Raw genomic sequence first — 22,007 nt, forward strand, 5'->3', positions numbered from 1 at the left:
CTTTAAGATCCTCACTATTACCTTTGTGCTTTTTGTTAACATGACTAGTTATGGCACTTTCACTTTTATTTCTGGCTGTATCTCTAACATGCACTAATAATCTTGTTTTAAAAGATCTTTTAGTTTCACCTATATAATATTTTTTACAAGGACAACTGAGGGCATAAACAATGCCCTCAGTATGACAGCAAAAGCTGTCCTTCACTTCAAAAATGTGACCATTAATTTGTCTAAAACTCTGTGTAATAAAACTGCAGGCTTTACATTTACCACAAGCACTAGTGCCCAGTCTATTTAAATCTCTCTGTATATTCTGCACACAAATTATTTTTAACTTAACTAGTAAGTCTTTTAAATGTCTCCCTCTTCTATAAGACATAATAGGAACCCCCAATTTTTCCTCAAACATGTCACTTAAACTTTCGATATATGTCCAATGACCAACCAGCACTTATATCATTTTTTGACCAGTCCTTTTCTTTAAACATAATTGTTCTACTGACTGTTTTCTTGCTGTGTAAATATATTCCCATGATATTTTTTGTTCGAGCACATGCCTCATTACAATGTTCGTCCATGGGTGTGTGTGCATTTCTGATGAGCATCATTAGCCATGGTTCGAGTGCATCCCCTAGTAAACGGCCTTGCGGGATATCCTCCATGGAAAACCACTCGCAGTTGTCGTAACTGCTGGGGTTGCCGGCACATACATTCAGGATGATTCCCTTAGCATTACATGTGACCTGGCAGTTAACGGAGTGGAAGATCTTTCTGTTTATGTAGACCCTTCCCTATTCTGTGGATGATGCTTTGATCTCAATGTGCGTGCAGTCTATGGCACCCAACACCTCAGGGAAGTGTGCTACAGGCCAAAATCCTGTATAGTTGTACCTCTGTCCTTGGGGTAACAGGGTAAATATTTATGGCCACTGGCATGGTGTTGCATAGCATTCAAGAAATGAAATGATGTAGGACCCTGGATGCTGATGCCTGTGATACCCCCAGCATGCCCCTGTTCCTGTAGTTAAAATCTTAAGTGCTACACATACCTTGGTGTCTACAGGTTTTATTTCCCCATCAGTTTACCCTTGATATCAGTTGATGATGACAGAGGTTGCAGAGTTCCTAGAGTGTGTCTCTATCCACTCTAACTCTGCAATGCTCTACTATTTCCATTTCTTGTAGAACAAGAAAAGTTAAATGGGTTCTAAAGACCTTTCTCCTTCTTGCCCAAGGCTATTAGCAACAGCACAGACTTGAGCCTATTGCACATAACTCATGCAGCAGAGCAACGGCAGCCCCTAACATTCATTCCCTCTACTGTATTCTCAGTGGCTGTATTCTAATAGGTTCAGGAATTTGAGGCAAAAATCTACACTAGGTGTACACGATTGCTTTATACAGTGGATATAAAAAGTGTACACACCCCTGTTAAAATGCCAGGTTTTTGTGATATAAAAAATGAGACCACAATAAATAATTTCAAAACTTTTCCTACCTTTAAATGTGACCTAAAACCTGTACAATTCAGTTGAAAAACAAACAAATCTGTTAGGGGGAAAAAATATAAAAAAAAATTAAAAAAAAAGTTGGGCCGGATTCTATCAGCATGGCGCATCTTGACTTGGCAATATTTGACAACTCTTCCTTGCAAAAGTGCTCCAAATCTGTCAGACTGAAGGCATCTCTTGTGCACAGCCCTCTTCAGGTCACCCCACAGATTTTTTATTGGATTTAGGTCTCGGCTCTGGCTGGGTCATTCAAAAACTTAAATTTTCTTCTGGTGAAGCCATTCTTTTGTTGATTTGGAAGAATGCTTGGGGTCATTGTCATGCTGAAAGGTGAAATTCCTCTTCATCTTCAGCTTTCTAGCAGATGCCTGAAGGTTTTGGGCCAAAAGTGACTGGTATTTGGAACTGTTCATAATTCCCTCCACCTTGACTAAAGCCCCAGTTCTAGCTGATGAAAGGCAACCCCAAAGCATGATACTGCCACCAACATGCTTTACCATGGGGATGGTGTTGTTTTGGTGATGCGAAGTGTTGTTTTTGCGCCAAACGTACCTTTTGGAATTGTGGCCAAAAAGTTCAACCTTAGTCTCATCAGACTATAACACATTTTCCCACATGTTTTTGGGAGACTTGATATATTGTTTTGCAAATTTTAGCCAGGCATGGATGTTTTTCTATGTAAGAAAAGGCTTCCATCTTGCAACCCTACCCCATAGTCCAGACATATGGAGAATACGGGAGATTATTGTCACATATAGTACACAACCAGTCCTTGCCAGAAATTCCTGCAGCTCCTTCAGTGTTGCTGTAGGTCTCTTGGCAGCTTCCCTGACCACTTTCGTTTCGTCTTTTCATCAACTTTGGAGGGACATCCAGTTCTTTGCAATGTCACTGTTGTCCCATATTTTCTCCACTTTTTGATGACTTTCTTCACTGTGTTCCAAAGTATATCCAATGCTGTGGAAATTTTTTTGTGCCCTTCTCCTGACTGATACCTTTTAACAATTAGATCCTTTTGATGGTCTGTAAGCTCTCTGTGAACCATGGCTTTTGCTGTAGCAGGCAACTGAATAAATGTTAGGAAAATAGTACTAGGACAGCTGAACTTTATTTGGGGTTAATCAGAGTCTCTTTAATTGATGGCAGGTGTGTACCCAAGACTGAATGCTGTAATTAAACCAAAGGTGCATCAACAAAGTATTAGTTTAAGGGTGTGCACGCTTATGCAACCAGCTTATTGTACGTTTATTATTTTTTAATATTTTTCCCCTAACTGATTTTTTTTTCAATTTAATAATACAAGTTATAGGTCACATTAAAGGTGGGAAAAGTTTTGAAATGATTTATTGTGGTCTCATTTTTTTATATCACAAAAACCTGGCATTTTAACAGGTCTGTGTACACTTTTTATATCCACTGTAGTTTGTTAATAGCTCTGCCATTTTAGATTTGTTTTATTAGCATACAGTTCAGCTGCTTATGCTGTAATTGGCATGCCACAATGCTTACCCTATTTTTGTGGCTTTGCACACTGTGTAGAGCTGCTTACTGAATACATATCAGCACACAACCATGTGCGTGTCGAAACACAGTTTTAGCGAGTCGTGTAGGGTTTATTGAATCCAGCCCCATATGTTATTCAGCACAAAATATGTACAGAATTACTTGCTTTCTTAACAAAAATATGCATTTTAATGTTTTAAAAATTTCAAAGAAACAGATAAAAAGTACTTGGTGAAAACTGAAAACAAACTAGATAACATATGTATAGCAAAAAAGTGAAAGAATTCTGTTTTTTGTTAATTAGCACAAACAAATATTGTAACTTTAACATAATAGCAGGATACCATGATCATAAAAGTTGTTCACAGATTTTAATCTTCTATAAAGTGAGCAGTACTTTCCCTACATGTACTCTGTCATTTGTCTATCAATGTGCGAGATGGAAAAACATTTTCTTATATTTTTTAATAATATTCATATTCATATATGGGTGTCTTTCAATTGTCACAACAATAATGTTTGAGTGTTGAAAAGACCAGCAGAAATCACTGAATGTATAAAGATCACAATTTGCCTGCCTTTTCATGTGCAAGATCACGGTACAGTGGGGATATGGTATTTGCTCTTTTCCCATTGCAGTGAGATCTTGGAGTTGGTACTGTGTGCAAACACGTGCGTGTGTGTGTGTGTGTGTATATATATATATATATATATATATATATATATATGTGTGTGTGTGTGTGTGTGTGTGTGTGTGCATATATATATATATATATATATATATATATATATATATATATATACATACATACATACACACACATAAATATATATATAAAATAATTAGCATGTGTGTGCGCATGCGCACGCGAAGGTAACAGTGGGATGTGGGGATGCAACATCGCTTACTCCTCCTCTTCCAAAAAAAAAACATTTTTTTTTAGTAATTTGGTTTCAAATTGTTTCTAGCTTTCTGAGTACTTTGTGTCAATCTTTTCATTTTTAGAGTGAATATAGACTCATACATGCACATATATATATATATATATATATATAGGGGTGTAGGGCAATAGAACAGACAGAAAGTGCCCTAACACCCACCAGATTAAATGGCATAACATCGAACTCACCAATATCTGAGCATGCTCCAGGGATTACCCTGAAGTGGACTAAATCAACTGCACCCCCTGCTAATTACATATACTCACTTTGAGACTGCACAATCCCCGGGGAAAGGAAATATTCCCCTACTCAGAGGTTGTCGATGTCATAAACCCGTCAATCACCTATATGTGTTGACCAAATGGTGTTGCTCTACTGCTGGGTGTCAGGGCACCGTCCATTCGAGATATATATATATATATATATATATATATATATATATAAATATATATAAATATATATATATAGAGAGACACACACACACACACACACACACACACTTAAGCTCCCAGCTACCTACAATAAGAGAGTTGTTTGATTTGCACTGGCTATTTGCTTTATTATTATTTATTTAAATATGCACAGACAGGTAGAAAAAAATCTGTTTTACTCTTGTTCTTTTTTATCAACATAACAGATTCTTACAACATTAAGTTGCAAAACGGAAGCACCAAATATGTTTTGAAGAAGGGCTATAAATGTATATCATTTACACATTGGTGGGCACAGTACACTTGAGATAACCTATATATACTATAGTACAAATGCTATGCTTACACACTGTGTGTTTAAATATCATGCATACTTTGCAGACTCTACAATCATCATCACTTAAGAGTATAAATAACTTCATTATTAACAATGGACTGGAAATAACTAATGTCCTTCCACTGTACGTTACAGTTACTCATATCAGATGCTGAGCAGAGTGCAACCGTAGCTGCAACTTAACTGCACTGCGACCACTATAACACTCAGAAGTATTGGCACCTTCTATATTGGCAGATGTCAATATTCCATTCCATTGTAATTCAAACTCCACTTCTGGGTAAACAAAATATCTTCTCTGAAAGAAACAAAAGTGAGCAGCAGTAAGAAATTTAAAATTCAGATGACTTAAAAAAGGAGATATGTCATACTCACTGTGTTTGGAAGTGGAGTTTCATTCATACATATCTTTGAAGTGAATATAAGTTGTCCAAAAAGGCTTAAAATGTCCTTGTTTCATTTTAACAAATACTTTTTAAAAACTTTAAAATTGAGCAAGACAACAGTCTTTTGTGAGTGAAATGGACGTGAAATGAGTAATTTTCCTTGCTGCAAATGGGGAAAAGCAGAAAAATCACTTACTTCCAGGCAAAAATGTGAACATTTTTGCAACATAAAGGACAGCTGATCAATATGAAGAAGAAAATGTTTCAACCTATGATTACCCACAGACTGAGTGAGTATGAAGAATTGCTCTGCAAGTGGGTAAAATTCCCAATATAAGTTTTCTCCATTTTAAAACAAAAGTACTGAAAAACTCCCTATAAAAACAGTCAGTAATGCAGTTAGGAACACAAACAACAAAATGAGCAAAATTTTACATACATTTTTTATATTTTATTAACAAATGTCATGTTTTCTCAAATATACAGCATTTTGGCAGTACTATCTACAGTTATATTACATAAAAAAGAATATGCAAAAAGGGCAGATGAAAATACAACTGCCTTCATGCAAGTAGACCTTGAAAACATAATCATGTTAAGCTCACAGTCAAACTGAACTTTGGTGAAGAAAACTGCTCATAACACGACCTGCACACATGCACAGTTGCTGCTTTTATCGTTTCTCTTCTACTTTGCTGAAACAAGTTGGTGAACATTACTGAGCTCAGCAGAAAAGCATAACTTATCAAACAGTGTTAGGTTACAGTTTTGCCACATTTTATTTTACAAAGCAGAATGGTTGCAACACACATGAAAAAAAGTAGTCCAGGTGTAACATCTCCATATATTTCATACAAAATGTGAACTTTACTCCATCCATGATGGAAAGTGTTATGTTAGCACACTGTAGGATGACCATACAATTCTCTCTGTATATGAAGAGCAAGGTGTAAACTTCCCCAAAATGGTCCACAAAAAGAAGGGTGTCCTCATTTATCCTTGTGCCACAGGTTGCTTCTATTTTACTAAAATTTGAGCCACCCGCTATTCACACAAGTTTACTTGTGTCTCATGGATCTTCAAGGTCACTATCCTATATTTCTTCTTGACGGTCAGACATACTCTCCACAATCTGAAATTATCACTTTTTGTTTGGGTTTCCCATCCTTTGTTCCTTGAGCCTGTAAAAGACAAACTTTATTAAGTAAACGGTCATACATGCAACCAAGTTTACTAAAACATCACACTGTCCTACATATTAAGGAACTCACCATATCTGGTCTAAAGGAAGACTGAAGAGTGATTCACTGAATCTTCATTACTGAATTCTTCAGTTATCAAAATCTAAGAGGTGAAGACCCACTCCTACCTACCTATGCAGCAGGAACACCCTCCTCTAACTATACATAAACAGCTCTGAGGTGGTAACACCAAAATAGCTTGTGGGGTCGCTTTTAATGACACACAGATTTCAGTTCGGTCAGTAGTTGTGCTGTCTTACTGAGTCAGTAACTGTATATCCACAGCCTCAATGCAGTTCAGCTGTCCACTCTTGACCCCAGCTGGTGTTCCACCCATCCAACCCACTGTTTACTGTTCATCCACAACTGAACTCCACTACCACAGAATGTGCAACAAATCAATAACCCTCCTGGTGAAGAAAAGCATTCAGGTCTCATACTTGCAGTTAATATTATTCTGCTTCACAGCACTCACTGGTTTGCTGGCCAAACTTTCATTATTCAATAATTCGGTACACCAATATAATTTCTATTGTCCCTTCTCTCCTTCAGACTATAACTATTCATTTCAGGACCATTAGTCTATCTTTGCCATCTTTCAGTACTGAATCATCATAGCTGCTCATCTGAGAAACCCATTCAATTATTCTAATATTTCCTTAGGTACATTCTCCACAAGTAAATACAGCGTTCTACAGTACACCACACTAGTATTCTCTACAGTGGAAGAATAATCCCCTTTGAATTCATACCTCATTGTATCAGCTTAAGCCCTTGCCCTAACTATTATGCTCCTGCTGAACAACACGGTGTGGTCTAGCTCTTCTCTTTCCCCAACTGATCCTTCAAAAGAGTCCAGCTTTGAGTTCCTCCTGCCAAAATTCATTATAATGCACACTCTGGCATTATACCTATGGTGTAAAATTCCTAAACACTCTCATAGCATGCCAAGCCTGCGTGTTGTTCAATCCTAGCATCTGTTAGTAACACCCCAACTTCATGTCATCTGGAAAAAGGATCACATTACTGCATAAAACTGCTGGTGATTAGCACACATGGATATCTCAAATAAAAAAGATGTTCAATAGTGACAGCTCCACCTACAACAGTATACATGTGGCCTGCTTTGCAGATAATATTGCACCCTCCTTCAAAATGTGCTTTATGTCTCAGCCATCTCACAATTCTGACCATTCCTCAAGCCTCAACACTTGCCAATCAGCGTTTTGTGTAAGATAGAATCAAAAAATTTGCTTAAAGCCAGGGCAGAATGCATCTAACAGAATTTCCTTTTCTGCCTGCGCTCTGACCCATACACATTACTGGGCAGCTGGAACTGCAAGACTGGATCTCAGCTGAAACATACTGCCTAGGGCCTAACAGTCCCACTGGCCCTTCAGGAATCCAACACAATGAGCTTTTTTAGCAGTTTTCCACTAGTTTCCTCATGACTAAAATTTGAGTCACTGATCCAGATTTTTGTGGTAACCTCCTCTATGCACTTGTATCACCAGAATTATCTCGCAGTCTCCAAGTACTTCCCTTGTTTCTAGTGCCCTGTTAATGACAGCCATCAAAGGCCTTCACTAAGATCTCAGCTACCACTTTCATGAATCAAAGAGACTGTCTGTGTGTCTGACTAGACCCAATGCTTTATCAGTCTGCAGCTTACTCTCTTTCTTCACAGCATTTCCTTCAAGAAGACAATGCCAGTCAAACTACTTCACTCACTACACACTTCCAAATACTTCCCCGTTTTCTCTCAAGTGAATAATAAAGCAATTACTTTTGTCGGAGCCACAACCTCCTGCTATCAATTTACCACAGTTATGTCTGGGCTGTCCCTCCCAGTTCTTATCTTCTATACAATTAATTTCCAATCTTGGACATTTTAAATTATGCAAGTACTCACCACACAAAAAATACATTAATTTCATAACAGTTAAACTACAAATTGGGCCCTCCTTGATAGGTCCAATGATCAACATTTGATATTTTTTTGAGTAGTCTCCAAGCTCATGGATGGACATGCATCAGTGAAACTGTTTGCCACAATGTCACAGAATGACTACATAAGCACATCCATCCCCACTGATTGCCACTTTACATCCTTACTATTAGCAGGAAACATTCTGCAAATCAAGAACAGCAATGAAGACTTGGCACGCCATTACTAATTAAGATATACAATAATACACTTGCCTATCTTATGAAGCAATCCAGTGAGCAATGCTGGCTGGCTGGAGGGAACACCCAGCCTCAGACTGAATGGAAGAAATGTATATCTGACTCAGTTGGGTGGATCCTCTTCACAAAGTCACCAAAATTGTATGAAATCATCAGTTAGAGGAAGAATATTCCATGATGGATTCTACAAATTGGGTTGAATCACAAGTAGCAAACTATCAGAGTAGAAAAAGCAAAAATGGGGAGAGTACTGGGGATCACATTTTCAGAAGGTCCAACTCCATGGCTGCAGACATGGAAGTAACCTCAGAAAGGAATCTTGTGGGCCTTGAGGGCTAGGGTGACTATGCATGTTCAGATCAGACCAAGCAAGCATGAGAAGCAGCTATTCTTCAATTTGCAACAGACTAGACTGCAGTCAGGGCAATAGGGCATAACAGCCAAACTGTCCACCTAACCCCCGGCAAAAGCAGTTGCAAACAATTCTTGCAACAACCATGAAGAACCAAATTATACCAGAACTAGGCTCCAATAAGACAACATCCAGTGGATCCACTGGAAGATGGTGGCGGGGGGTTCAGTGACAAACGATGACACTGCCAATACACATTTAGCATTACAGCCAGTAAGCAACTGTTGTATCTGACGTTAGAAATTTCAACTCCAACAGTAGGACAGAATCTAAAGATAAACCTCTGAAATGGCTAGCCAGTGTCAGTGGCATAGCAGGCTAAAGCCTTCGCTATGGCCCATACAACTAGAATTTGATTATCAGCTTAGGTGCTTAATAGCACTGTCCATCCTGTAAGGAATGGTGGGATGGAGACTGCAATATACTGCAACAATCCCCTTGGAGGAGGGGTTGAGAAGCATGTGCATTTGGAGCATGTGTTTGGCTCCCCAAGCCACAAGTGATGCTTGTAGCATTCATAGCTGGATTGCAGGAGCATGCACTCATATGAGAAAGCAGTGTGAGCCTTTGTGGTGATGTGGACAGCTTGTCTGCTCACCTAGGGAGGTGGGGTTAGGTCAATACAAATGCCATCTTTGTTGGAAAGACAGCAAAAGTGCAAATAATTTCACTGTCTGCCTATATAAATGTCACGCCAAATGGCTTGTGCCCTGGTGGATCCTGGGATTCCCCACCAATAGAACAAATGAATGGGCCTGAACCAAGTAGTGGTGTAAATAACCATAGCACTGTCCATCTCAAAGTAAATTCACTGAGACATATCATGTTGTGGCAATGGGTTTTGTCTTCAAGAATAAAATTAGCAGCTTGAGTGAATCACAGCAAAGGAAACTGAAGCAAATCTAACATGGTAGACTATGAAGACTAATTTATATACACGAAACAAGGACACTCAGCTTAGGTGGTACCTTCTGGAATATTCTTTCCACTCACAATTTTTATTCTTAAGCTTACATCAACAACATGCAATCAACATCTAATGACAACTCAGACTGTTACATTTCAGAAGGTTCTCAAAACTCTAAACGTTTCCCATGATTTCATGCTGTAACACTCCGCAATTTTCTCTTATGCAAACAATACTCTAATTACAGCAGTTGTAATAAAAGCAATGTTAAATACAATGGCAGATAGTCTCATATTTCTAACTCTTCTCTTAGATAAGCAATGTTCCATACTATCCATCTATTTATTAACTTACAAAGCAGATCTGTGCTTTCTCATCTAAACCTGCAAAACACAGCTGCAGAATCATGATTCACACAACACAAACATGTTTTCTGGCCTAACTTGCTCAGATATAATGTCAAAAGTTGGGATTTAGTGTCCAAATCTGGCAAGTCCTCCACAGTCTTTGCCATCTAGTCTAGTAAATCAATCTGGAACCTTTTTGTGTATATGATGCAGTTACAATGCCCACAAAGTAAAGGTGGTGGATAAAAACACCAGATTCCCAAATCTATTCAAGGTCAGTGACTCCATGATGGGAGGGGGGAGCCTTGGACTGGGGCTCAGCATGCTTCTTAAAGGTAGCCAAAACCAGAATACTGTCCACTACCAGATTCTGTGACCAGTCCTTGTGTAGATGAATAATCTTATCATGGCACCTTGGGATAGAAGCCACCATATATGACTTTCTTACAGTGTTCTTAACAAGCTCATTCACGAGGGGAACAACCCAACAGAAAAATATGGGTGATTGTAAGGGCTCTGACAAGATGCACTCAGATTCTGAGGGGGGGGTTTCTCGCACCACTTATACTTAACCTTCATGAGTTCTAAAATTTCCTCAAATCTGGGGTTATCAGAAGACATGAGGGGAGAATCACCCTTTTGATCATTATTTGAATCCAGGATGGATGGCTGCATGACAGGGTTGTAACTGACACCATGGGAAGGTCCTACAGTCCCTTCACCCTGAAGGGGGAGGTGCCAAGGAAGAAGAAACAGATGATGGTCTGCACTGCTTCAGAGAGGGGCTTAAGCATGGATATCTGCATTGCAGGCACCAAGACCCACAACTCAGGCAATGGAGCCAGCATAATGGGCACCAGCACCTGCCATAACTCTGGCACTGAGATTGGGGCCATAGAGGTCAAGGAGCTGAGAGCAACTGATGTTAACCCTGACCACCAGATCTACAATACAGCCCTAATACCAACAGACCAAGGCTGACCTCAAGACACTGAACTCTGATCTCAATGTGGGGGCCAACTTCAAAGAGGTCGAGGTCAAGGCCCCCAATATCAAAAGATCTGCTAACATCTGGGTCGGTCAGAGAACTCTGGGAAGGAAGGTGCCCTATATCTCCCAATTAAAGTAGGTGATAACACTTGAGACGAAAAACTACTGCATCTGAAAAGATGCCTGCCCCTTTTCCTTCAGTCAAGTTGAACTGGCAATGACTTACAGTATTTACCAGACACAGTGTTTGGCACTCTGGTTTTGAAGCCACAGAGTCAATGCTACCAGGAGAAAGGGAGACAGAGGGAAGCTTCTTTACTGAAGCTATACTGGACAAATGCATAGCAGAAGAAACTGAAATGGCTACACCATGACTAGGATCCTTTGTGGCAGCACTATCTATTTCCTTTTTTGCAGCTCTTTTTTCCTACGGCCTTCTACTCCTGTGGTCACATCCACTGTTGGGTCTGCCAGCTTCTTCTCAACTCCCCTGGTCTACCCAATATAAGATGGGGTTGGTCAAGACGCCTAAGGGCATATGGAGATGTGGGGGTCTCACCGTCACTTTCCACAGGGATTGTATCAGTCTTTTGGGCCTACCTGTTTCCACCCTCCCTCTATAAGTTTGTCTGGTTATGCCCAAGGAGCACTCATGTAATGAGGAAGTGCACCATTTTGTCCCGCCTCCACAGCAGCTCTGCCTTGTCTCCACCCTATTCCCCTCTTTCAGCTATGCCCTCTATGTCAGTGTCTCCAGCCTCCCCCAGAGATCTCTGATGGGAATGCCCAGACAACTATCCTCAGCCAGATGAGCAATCCCCCCTACCATGCTGCTCTGTTAGTCATCCAGGCTGCTAATCAATCCCAGGTCAGTTAGGCTGAAGTCAGGGCTTTAGCCTTCTATGGCACTGGAGCAGCTAGCAGCACTTAATGTTGTAATGATACAGACGTCCTTATCTACAGCATCACTAGACTCTTTAATTCAGGCTTAACTAGGTTAGTCCTTTTAGCAGAAATATGTAAATCGCTGTCAGAAGGTGCTTTCCATTTAGGAGGAGAGGACCTGGAAGAAGATGGAGAAAACTCTTGGATCACAAGCAGGGGTAGTCCTGAGCTTCTCTTAACTCCAAGTGATGTTTATACAAATACTGAACTCCTCTGCAAAATGTTGCACACCAAAACTCTTTAAGCATACAGAGTCATACCCTCTCAACTGTACCAAACTACTCAGTTTTTACTGAGTTTTGGGGTCCAAATAATGGGGTGCCACGATTCCAGAGTGGCTCCCCTTCATTTCTGAAATTTTCCCGGGTTTTTTTTTCTTCGCTTTTTGAGCTGACGTCATCACGTGCGTGATGACGTCAGCTCCATCGGGGCTACCAGCCTGTCAGAATTGAGCTCAAGGGTTCACGTGCACACATCTCCTGCTGGCTCACTATTCACTTGAGTGGATGCGTGTACGCAGTTCCGGCTGGCTGTTTAAATGGATCTGCGAGTGGGAAGGAAACATTTTCCTCTGGACCTGTGAGTGAGAAGGAAACATTGTTTAAAAATCTTCTGGCTGCACTTGTGAGCGGGAAGTCCTATGTACTACAGAGCTGTAAGCAGGGTGAACAGAATAGAAGTAGGAATGTTTTAGTTATTCTGGCTGCACTTGCGAGCGGGATGGTTTGATTATTCTGGCTGCACTCAAGATGTAGGAATGTTTTATTTATTCTGGCTGCACTTGCGGATGGCTTGAGCAGTGTGTGTGTGTGTGTGTGTGTGTGTGTGTGCACGCAAAATAATCTAGAACAAATTTCAGTTACTGTTAATAAACTAGCATTGGAAAGATTTGGGCTGGGAGCAAAGTGGATAAGAACCTGGGTAGTGCAAAGCTTATTTGTGTGGGGCAGGCATTTGCAATTAACTGAGCAGCAGGTCACATTTACCATATCCCCAGTTATTGCTTAGAAAATCAATTACTCAGAATAAGAGTCATTCCTATGCTGTAAAATATTGGGTATGTTGCCCAGCATTTGTAAGACACACTTAGAGCTTTCTACTGACTTTACAAATCCTGTGCATTAGACACTGCAACCCAATAGAAGAAAAGATACTGTCAGTAGACCCATCTTTCCTGTCTTATCATAATATAATCCATGAAAGGAAATGCTATATTGTGCTGTATTTCGGGCAGTGCACTTTTATCACAACAAACTCACACAAAATCTAGCATTTGTCTGAATATGAATAATGTGCAAAATGCTGTGTTAAGTTCCTTCCATTTCATTCTGTCATTTTATTAATTTTTTTTTTTCCATAAGCTGTCTAAGTTGGTGCTGGGTAGTAAGATTATATTGTGCTGTTTGCTGGCTCTGCTTTATCATGTTGAGTCAATTCCCACAGCTTGTTTGTTGTGTTGCATAAAATATAGGCACTGACTCACCAGAAAGCAGACAGTGTTGATTTATATATCTGAGTTAAAAATGCAAGAAATTCTGGGTTCCTATTATATGATCGAAGACGCATTCTTTCGAATGTGTCTTGATATAACTTGAAAGCACGAAACGGCAAAATAGCGAAACGGCATTTAAGGGATTTCTTTCCCTGGGAAAGTAATCGCTTGGCCGCCTCGGTTACTTTGCCGTTTTTGTTACTATAGTGCATTCTCGGAGTTGGAATATTTGAGTAGGGGGGCTGTGGGGGGTTTGGGCGGCGACCACCCCCCCCCCACACTTTACATAAGGTTTTAAAGTTGTTTTTTTTTTTCGCTGTTCTAAGTGTTCGGGATTGTAAGCTTTTGCTTACATGGGGTCGATAAATCAGCTTTCGCTTTTTTAAGCATTTGCTGAGTTAATATAGATCCGAAATTCTGTAGGGAGGAAATCACTAATATTTTTCAAGTACACTGAGGCTTAAAATGATACATGAGCGAAGGAAAAATCTGACCACAATACAGTATTTATGCATGTATTAGTCAGATCTTTTAGATTATGAAATCTGAACACAGAGATTACATACGCACCTAGCTTAAAATATATGTTTTAATTGAACAACCAAGTGGCACAGATCTGAGTTGAAAAGAACAAGTATGGCCTACAGCTCGTGTTAATGCCAGTGGGGAATGGACAACAGATTTTAACAAGTGCAGCTGTGACATTGTTTTTTTTTTTTTTTTTTTTTTTTTTTTTTTTTTTTTTTGCAATTTATGATAATAGGAAGCAACATACAATACTTTAAAATGAGTACAAACAAACAAACAACATATTCTTGATTATTTAAGAAGCCAAAAGCTTACTCATATTAAAGTATTTCGTTATTTTTGATCTTTAAAAATATCCAGCTCTGAATGCAACAGATTTATGCATATAAGATAAAATTTATGTTGCAACTGAACAAAAAAAAAATTGAATGCAGAAGCAACATAGCTTACAGATAGCACTATTAGGCACAACATGCTGTTATGCACAATATCTATAAATGCAGAACAGGTCTACTACAGGTGCTTGCATATTAGTAGCTTGCAGCATACCAATTTAATACACCTGGTGCTGGAGTAGTAGTCAGGCTCAAACCCTGTACCTTGGGTACAAGATAAAAAGACACACTAAAACAAACTGGTGAAGAACAAAAAAAACAGAAATCCAAAACAAATAGACCACAAGCCCAAAAAGATGAAATATATAAGTATTTAATACGAAGCCAAAAATACAGTAACTTCATCAGATACCATTCAGGTTACAAAATTCTTTCTAAACATTGTTCAATAGTCACATGATAATAATAACCAATCAACCAACAAAAAATGTATGCATCATCAATAGAATTAAAGTGACAACACAAGAAAAGTGTTGTTGTTTTTTTTTAAAGTAAATAAACTCTATGTATCAACTGAACAAAGCAAAATAATGCCGTTACAATAGTAACAAATGTTATGGATACGTAAAAATTTGTGAAATCAATTTAAACTAAAACCAAATAGTTTATTAGAAAATAAAAAATAGAAATAATAAATAGTACCCAGTGAAGGCTTACACATATATTATTATTATAATAATTTCATCTATTCAAACTTTTCAGCTTGAGAAGACAAGAAATATTGCATGCTTCATTCAAGCCTGGGTTGCAGAATCAATTCATGTTCCTCTAAAAGCAGTCCCTTATGTCCCCCTCTAATATCAGTTTGTATCTCGTCAATAGCTTTAAACTTAAAGCTATGCCCCCCAGTTACATGGGAGTGTTTAGCCACTGCATTACCAAGTTTATTTATATCCAAGGCATATATGTGTTCGTAAACTCCGTGATAGAGTAAGGCATACATTTTTTGTTGGTTGATTGGTTACTATTATCATGTGACTATTGAACAAGGTTTTAAAAAAAAATTTGTAACCTGGATGGTATCTGATGACATTACTGTACTTTTGGTGATGAAAAGCACTTCATATTAAATACTGATATATTTCATCTTTTTGGGCTTGTGGTCAATTCGTTTTGGATTTCTGAACACAAGATAAAAAGAACCTAAAGTCCCTAGCCACCACCACTTGTGAATTTATGCCTCATATTTTTGATCTGTTCCTCATAAAATCTGTGGTTTTCAGGATTTTTGTGGCAAATCACTGAATGATTGAATTCACTAAATAATGACAGGCATTTGAATTTCAGACTTCATATTCTTCAGAAAATAAATAGTAACACAAAACCTTTTATTCTAGCAATTTTCTAAGTTTATAAGATCAGTATTTCAAATCTGTCCCTATTTTGGGGCTGTATTCCCCCATTATTGGCTTTGCCCATATTTTTTGTGCTAAGACGTTGAGAGCTATGGTGAGAACTGAAATCACTAAATGATAGTAATTTAAGTTTCAGTCATGCTATCTTTCAGGAAACTGCTGAGTTGGCATAGTGGCATGTTGCTCTGACTGTAGTACACAGGGTCCGGGGTTCAAGACTTGGCAGTGAAATGCATGGTGGTAACACAACATTTTATTCTAGCAATATTCCAAAATTATACAAACAATGTTTAAAATGTGCCCTTGGTTTTGACCTTTTGTCGTCGTCCCCCGCCAAAATACAAAAAACCTGAAATTGAAAATAAGTGTGAGAAGCTGTTCAAGATGCCTATGGCTTACACTACTGTCATTTGTTGTTGTGTCTTTCGGCTTTTCCCGGTTAGTGGTCACCACAGCGGAACTCCGGTTTGCTAATGATTGGTAGTTGATTTTTACGTGCCGAGTTACCAGCCCTGACGCACAACCTTCAATGAAGGTACGCCCATTCACGCATTTCTCCACGCAGAAGACGCTCTAGCACTACTGTCATTATAAATATAAATATATATATATATATATATATATATATATATATATCGTGTTGGTGTGGAAGTAGACTTTTATGATGGAAATGTTCTGGATTGGGCAGTTTTGTCATTATTGGTTCATGCATTTTGTTTCATTGCCTATTGGAAAAATGTTCAAACAATAAATTTAAAATGCGCTCTGTCTAACAAGTGTGCTGTATTATACAAGGAATATAATTTAATAAAGTCAGGACGGTATATCAAAAAACATATGAATGTTTCTTGTTTTATGTGCAAGGGGCCAATGATTCAAAAACAGCCCAAAGGTAATCTTTATCCACCCATGGCCAGATGCATTTTCTTTGGATGTGGTGTGGGTTTCAATGCTGTTTCAATGAATGTGAGTTTCAATGGCAGAGAAGTTTTAATGTCAAGTCTATTTTCATTGTGAGACAGTATTGCTTTGTTTAGCAGATGTCTATTAGTGTTTGCGCATTGTGCTATAAAATGTAAAAATAAAATCCACATAATCATTGTAGAAGTAAAGCAGTATGCAAACATTAGTATTTATGGCAAATGGAGCAAAATAAGCCAGGTAATGGGACAATGGAATGGCTGCAGGGGGACTCTGGTGCCATATTTTGGTTGTCTATTCTTCAGTTTGCATTTGAAAGTTGGTATCCCACAATTCCATCAGGGTGGGAGGGGTTATGTAATTATGCATGCAAATTTTATGTTAATCAGTGAACAGATTTGTACCTGTTTTTCATGGGCCTTCTTCAGATTTTTGATATTTTCAGGTTGAGAGGTATGTATAGAGTACTTATCCTGAAGTGCAATTTTCTCACCAGAGGGGCAGTTTGTAAAAGAATGGCATTGCTTACCTTGGTCCATGCTGGAAACCAAACCAAAAACAGCTATGCAAACAGCACAAGATTCAACCAGCAACCAAAAGAAAAAAGAAAAAAATAATAAAAATAAAAACTAGCGACAGTCATCAAAAGCAAACACTTAAAGAGAGCAAATCACTAAAATGCCACCAGTACTCAAAAGGGAGAGGGAAGCCTACCAAACCTGACATAAAAGAAATAGCCAAACAGCTACAAATGAGCAATGGAATTTTACAAAAGAAAGCTCTGACCATGATGGAGCAAAAAAAACAGCAGTAATTTACCAGAAAAGTAGCTGGGGGCCATCTTCTGGCAATCTGACTTTACCAAGTGGCTAAAGAGACCTAGCGAAGGAGATGGGTCTTCCATGGTAGGGATTATGGAAAATGGGAAGAGAATTTTAGTAGCTTGAGCAGGTTTTATGCACGGAACTAAGTAGCTGACAGTCTTAGTCCTACTGATGACAGAGTTGAAATTCCCAATGACAGTTCATTCCCCACCCCAGTCACAAAGCCACTAACACTGATAGAAAGCAAAAAAATGTAACAGCCAGAAACACAAAAAGTATGCATTTAAAATAAATTGTTTCAAATGTAAAATAAAATCAAGTGCAGAGACCACTGCATCTTCTTCACTTGCTTCACTAAAGTCATATATTGATCTTGCAAACAAAATTAAGAGCACTGCTATCAGACTTCAACTCAACTGACTGGGCATGCATGTATCACCTGGGAAACTGAAGTCACACTGTCCTTCAGCAAGCACCAAAATAAACTTCTCCAACTGCAGAAAAAGTTCCAGTCTGCTACCACCAAACCAACACACTGGATAAACGCCGAGATAAAAAATGAGCCTGAGGTAAAACAAAATCTGCATGGACCTCTTTTAAAATACTACACTCACCTTCTGTGGTATCAGAAATATGGCTGAATAGATGATTAATAAAGCAAAAACATTTATTTAAAATCATGACAAAACAGACTTCTTATTAACCCAAACATCTTCTGGTAAGAACATAATCTAGCTGGTTAGTCAGTGTTGCCTAAAAACAAACTGTCATGTAATTATCAGCACATTATCCCTGTCATTGCTCTTAAAATATTTGCACACTTCTTTGGCTGCAGTGCACAGAAACACATTGATAACCTGCAGTCCTGTCATAGACGTAAAAGACCAAAACTTGAATAAACTCACTCCCACATTCAAATGCAGTGGAGTGACCCTGAGTGGGATTAACAGATGACTGAGGTCAATTCTCAGTGATGGTTTTAGTAGTAGTTGTGCTACACTTTTTCAAAATGTGATGTGACACCTTCATCTTAGAATCCCTTCAACACATCATTTACATCTTCATTAGTCCAGAACCTTCCCTAAGCTATGGAAACCTGCTACAGTCTTCTCCCTTGAGCTGTGAAAGGACCATCTTAGGCTATGGAATCCTACCAGCTTATCTCACTACTTTCTCCAATTTCCAAACTCAAACGAAGCAGAAAACAGTCAATTTTTCCATAAGTCATTTTCTACTCCCTGCCAACCATCGGCTCTTCCAAAATCAATCAGCATATTCTTTTCCCAAGGTGCGACATCCAAAAGCGAGAGACTATCATCTGGGCAGCCATTAGTAGTTTGCAATTTCTTCCCCCTTTTAACTTACCTTGAAACCTGTTGGCTGATGCGAGTATCACTGCAGGGACGTACACTGCCTACGACACACACACACACACAAATGACCAACTAGAACAAACATTCCTTCTCCCTAAGTACGGTGGAGCTAACATCACCCTTTCTCCATGGCTTATTCTTTCAGTGCTTTTAGCCTCTATTCAAACTCCTCTTGATCGTAATCAGACCTTTACTCCTCTATACAATAGAGATAGACTAATAAAGTCAATTTTCTTTCTTTTTTTCCCATTTGTTACTGGTTTATGTGAGTAGAATCTAATTGTAATATCCTATATTCCTCCACAGTTGTTGGACTGCACAAGGCAAATGTGCACTTTTAATAACATACTAGGATTTTGCCGTTGGAGTACACTCAGCCAAGTTCATACTCTTATGAAAAGATGCTATGTAAGCTTAATAAACAGAAAAGCACAAACAATCCACATCTTTCACAGGCAGCTGAGATTGTTGCGCTCACACCAGCCTTTGAGTACAGCAAAATGCCTTCTGTTTCTGTGCCTGTACATTTAGTAAGACACAGAAATAATGGCCTTGGAAGTCAAATTTAATTTTGATGTACAGCACTTCAAGTACATACTAGATCATAACACTGGTCAGCCCCTGAAGCCTCAGAAACCCTCTTTTTAACAAAATTAGAACTTATGTATTGGACCCCTCTGTACAAACAATATATCCAACCACTGTCCTCTCAATCTTTTATAACTTTTTTTACTCCATTCAAGAAAAAAATTAAACTCTGCAAAAGGAGGTTTTAGAGCATCAGAACACAAAGGCTAAAATCTAAGCTAAAAGAATAAAAATAAAGCATGGCCCAAACAGAAAAAAAGAACCAAATAATCTAGGCAAATATGAACAGTATCAACAGCTAAATACAAACATATCCAAAGTTCAATATTTCAGAAAAGTACAGTTTTGTACCTACCATAAATGTAGATGTTCGAGGATCCACATTGCTGCAGTCCTAACCATTGGGTAGTCCGCTGTCCAGTCGGCCCGAATACCAAAGTATATGGCTGACGTCGGTCAAGGCGCATTAGACTGACGTCAGGACGTCAGGGTACTAATGCGCATGACCGACGTCATATCCTCAGTCTTTTCTTGCCCCAGATGTCAGAAGGCCCTAAAAAGACAAGGCCCAAACCAAAACACCAACAAAAACCCTGCACCAAACATATATACAATATATACAAATGCACAAGAATATAGCCTAACCCACACCACAACCCCTAAACACAGAGGGGAAGGAGGGAGGGTAAATTGGACTGCAGCAATGTGGATCCTCGAACATCTACATTTATGGTAGGTACAAAACTGTACTATGTTCGTCATTCCACATTGCTGCAGTCCTAACCATTGGGTAGAATCCCAAAGCAGAGGTAAGGGAGGCTGGCAAATCATAAGGAAGCAGGAGCCGTCAACATGCCTTGCAAAATAGCTGTGGCAAAACCAGCCCTAGATTTAGAGTAGAGAGGAAGGTGGTAATGCTTAGAGAAAGTATGCACTGAACTCCAAGTAGCTGCCTCCAAAATATCCTTAGTTGCCACCCCCCTGAGAAATGCTGTTGAAGTGGCAGTAGCCCTTGTGGAATGAGGCCTAATCCCAGCTGGAATCTCCTTGCCATGATGAGAATAACAAAATGAAATGCAAAGCCCAATCCACTTAGAAATAGTTTGCTTAGACACAGGCTTGCCCTGAGAAGTCAAGGCAAAAGAAACAAACAACTGCTGAGACTGCCTGAAATCCTTAGTCCTGCTTAAATAATAACGTAACTGCCTATGTACATCTAAAGTGTGCAAAATCTTTTCTCCCTTGTTTTGGGGATCTGCATAGAAAGTAGGCAAATGAATAGTTTGGTTTAAAGCCACACTAGAAACCACCTTAGGCATAAAGGAAGGATTAGTACGTAATGATACTCTATCCTTATGGAAAATCAAAAAGGGCTCCACTGCCATAAGGGCCTGCAACTCAGAAACCCTTCTTGCAGAAGTAATGGCCAACAAAAAAGCAGTCTTCCATGACAAGTATTTTAACTCAGCAGTAGCCGCAGGCTCAAAAGGTTGTAGAGTAAGTTTTTCCAACACAAAATTGAGATCCCAAGCAGGAGTAGGAGCTCTACGTGGGGGTCTTATATTCTTTGCCCCTCTAAGAAACTGCTTGAACAAAGGATGTGAAAACAATGGTGGGTCACAATCATAGTGAGCTGAAATTGCTGCAGCATGAATTTTAATGGAAGAGAAGGACAAACCTTTGTCCAATAACTCAGTAAGATATTGAAGAGCCACACTCAAATTAGGCTCAGAAATCTCCAAATTCTTTGCTGCACTCCAAAATAAAAATCTCTTCCATTTTTCTGCGTACACTTCCCTTGTACTAGGTCTTCTGGCTTCCATAATCACATTTAAAACTTGTTGAGGAAGTTGAGACCTGCTGTGTTTCAAAACAGAATATGCCAGGCTGTTAGATGAAGAGATTGAAGCTTGACATTGAGCAGGTGACCGTCCCTCTGAGATAACAGGTGTGGAATCAAAGGTAAAGGCCATGGAGGCTTCCTTACCAGACTCCTTAGAAGTGGGTACCAGTGTTGCCGAGGCCAATCTGGAGCTATTAAAATCATCCTTGGCTTGTCTTGTCTGATCTTTAGGAGCACCTTTGGGAGAAGAGGCAGAGGTGGAAAGGCATACACATGAAGATTTTTCCAACTGAAAGAAAGAGCGTCCACTTTCCAAGCTGTGTGATGAAACCCCTTTGTGCAAAACTTTGGCAGCTGGTGGTTTAGTGGAGAAGCGAACAGATCTATGTCTGGAGTTCCCCATGACACTGTCAATTTCTGAAATACATGAAGATCCAGTTTCCACTCGTGGGGATCCATGATTTGCCTGCTTAACACATCTGCTAAGGAGTTCTGTGCCCCTGGTAGAAACCTTGCCTGAAGAGTTAGTTGCAAGCTGAGCGCAGTCTC

General features: G+C 39.2%; 1 protein-coding gene across 1 annotated transcript in view; it reads right to left on the minus strand.

Annotated features, from left to right (window-relative positions):
* Positions 1–5,535: 5,535 nt before the first annotated feature.
* PPIE (peptidylprolyl isomerase E) overlaps positions 5,536–22,007 on the minus strand; it is a 619,697-nt gene continuing 603,225 nt past the window's right edge. Inside the window, exon 10 of the mRNA XM_044059910.1 lies at positions 5,536–6,291. Within this exon, the coding sequence (XP_043915845.1) occupies positions 6,223–6,291 (69 nt within the window). The 3' untranslated portion in view covers positions 5,536–6,222. The remainder of the gene's footprint in view (positions 6,292–22,007) is intronic.

The sequence above is a fragment of the Protopterus annectens genome, chromosome 1.part2 (assembly GCF_019279795.1).
Source record: "Protopterus annectens isolate FY-2018-M chromosome 1.part2, PAN1.0, whole genome shotgun sequence".
Taxonomy (NCBI): domain Eukaryota; kingdom Metazoa; phylum Chordata; order Ceratodontiformes; family Protopteridae; genus Protopterus; species Protopterus annectens.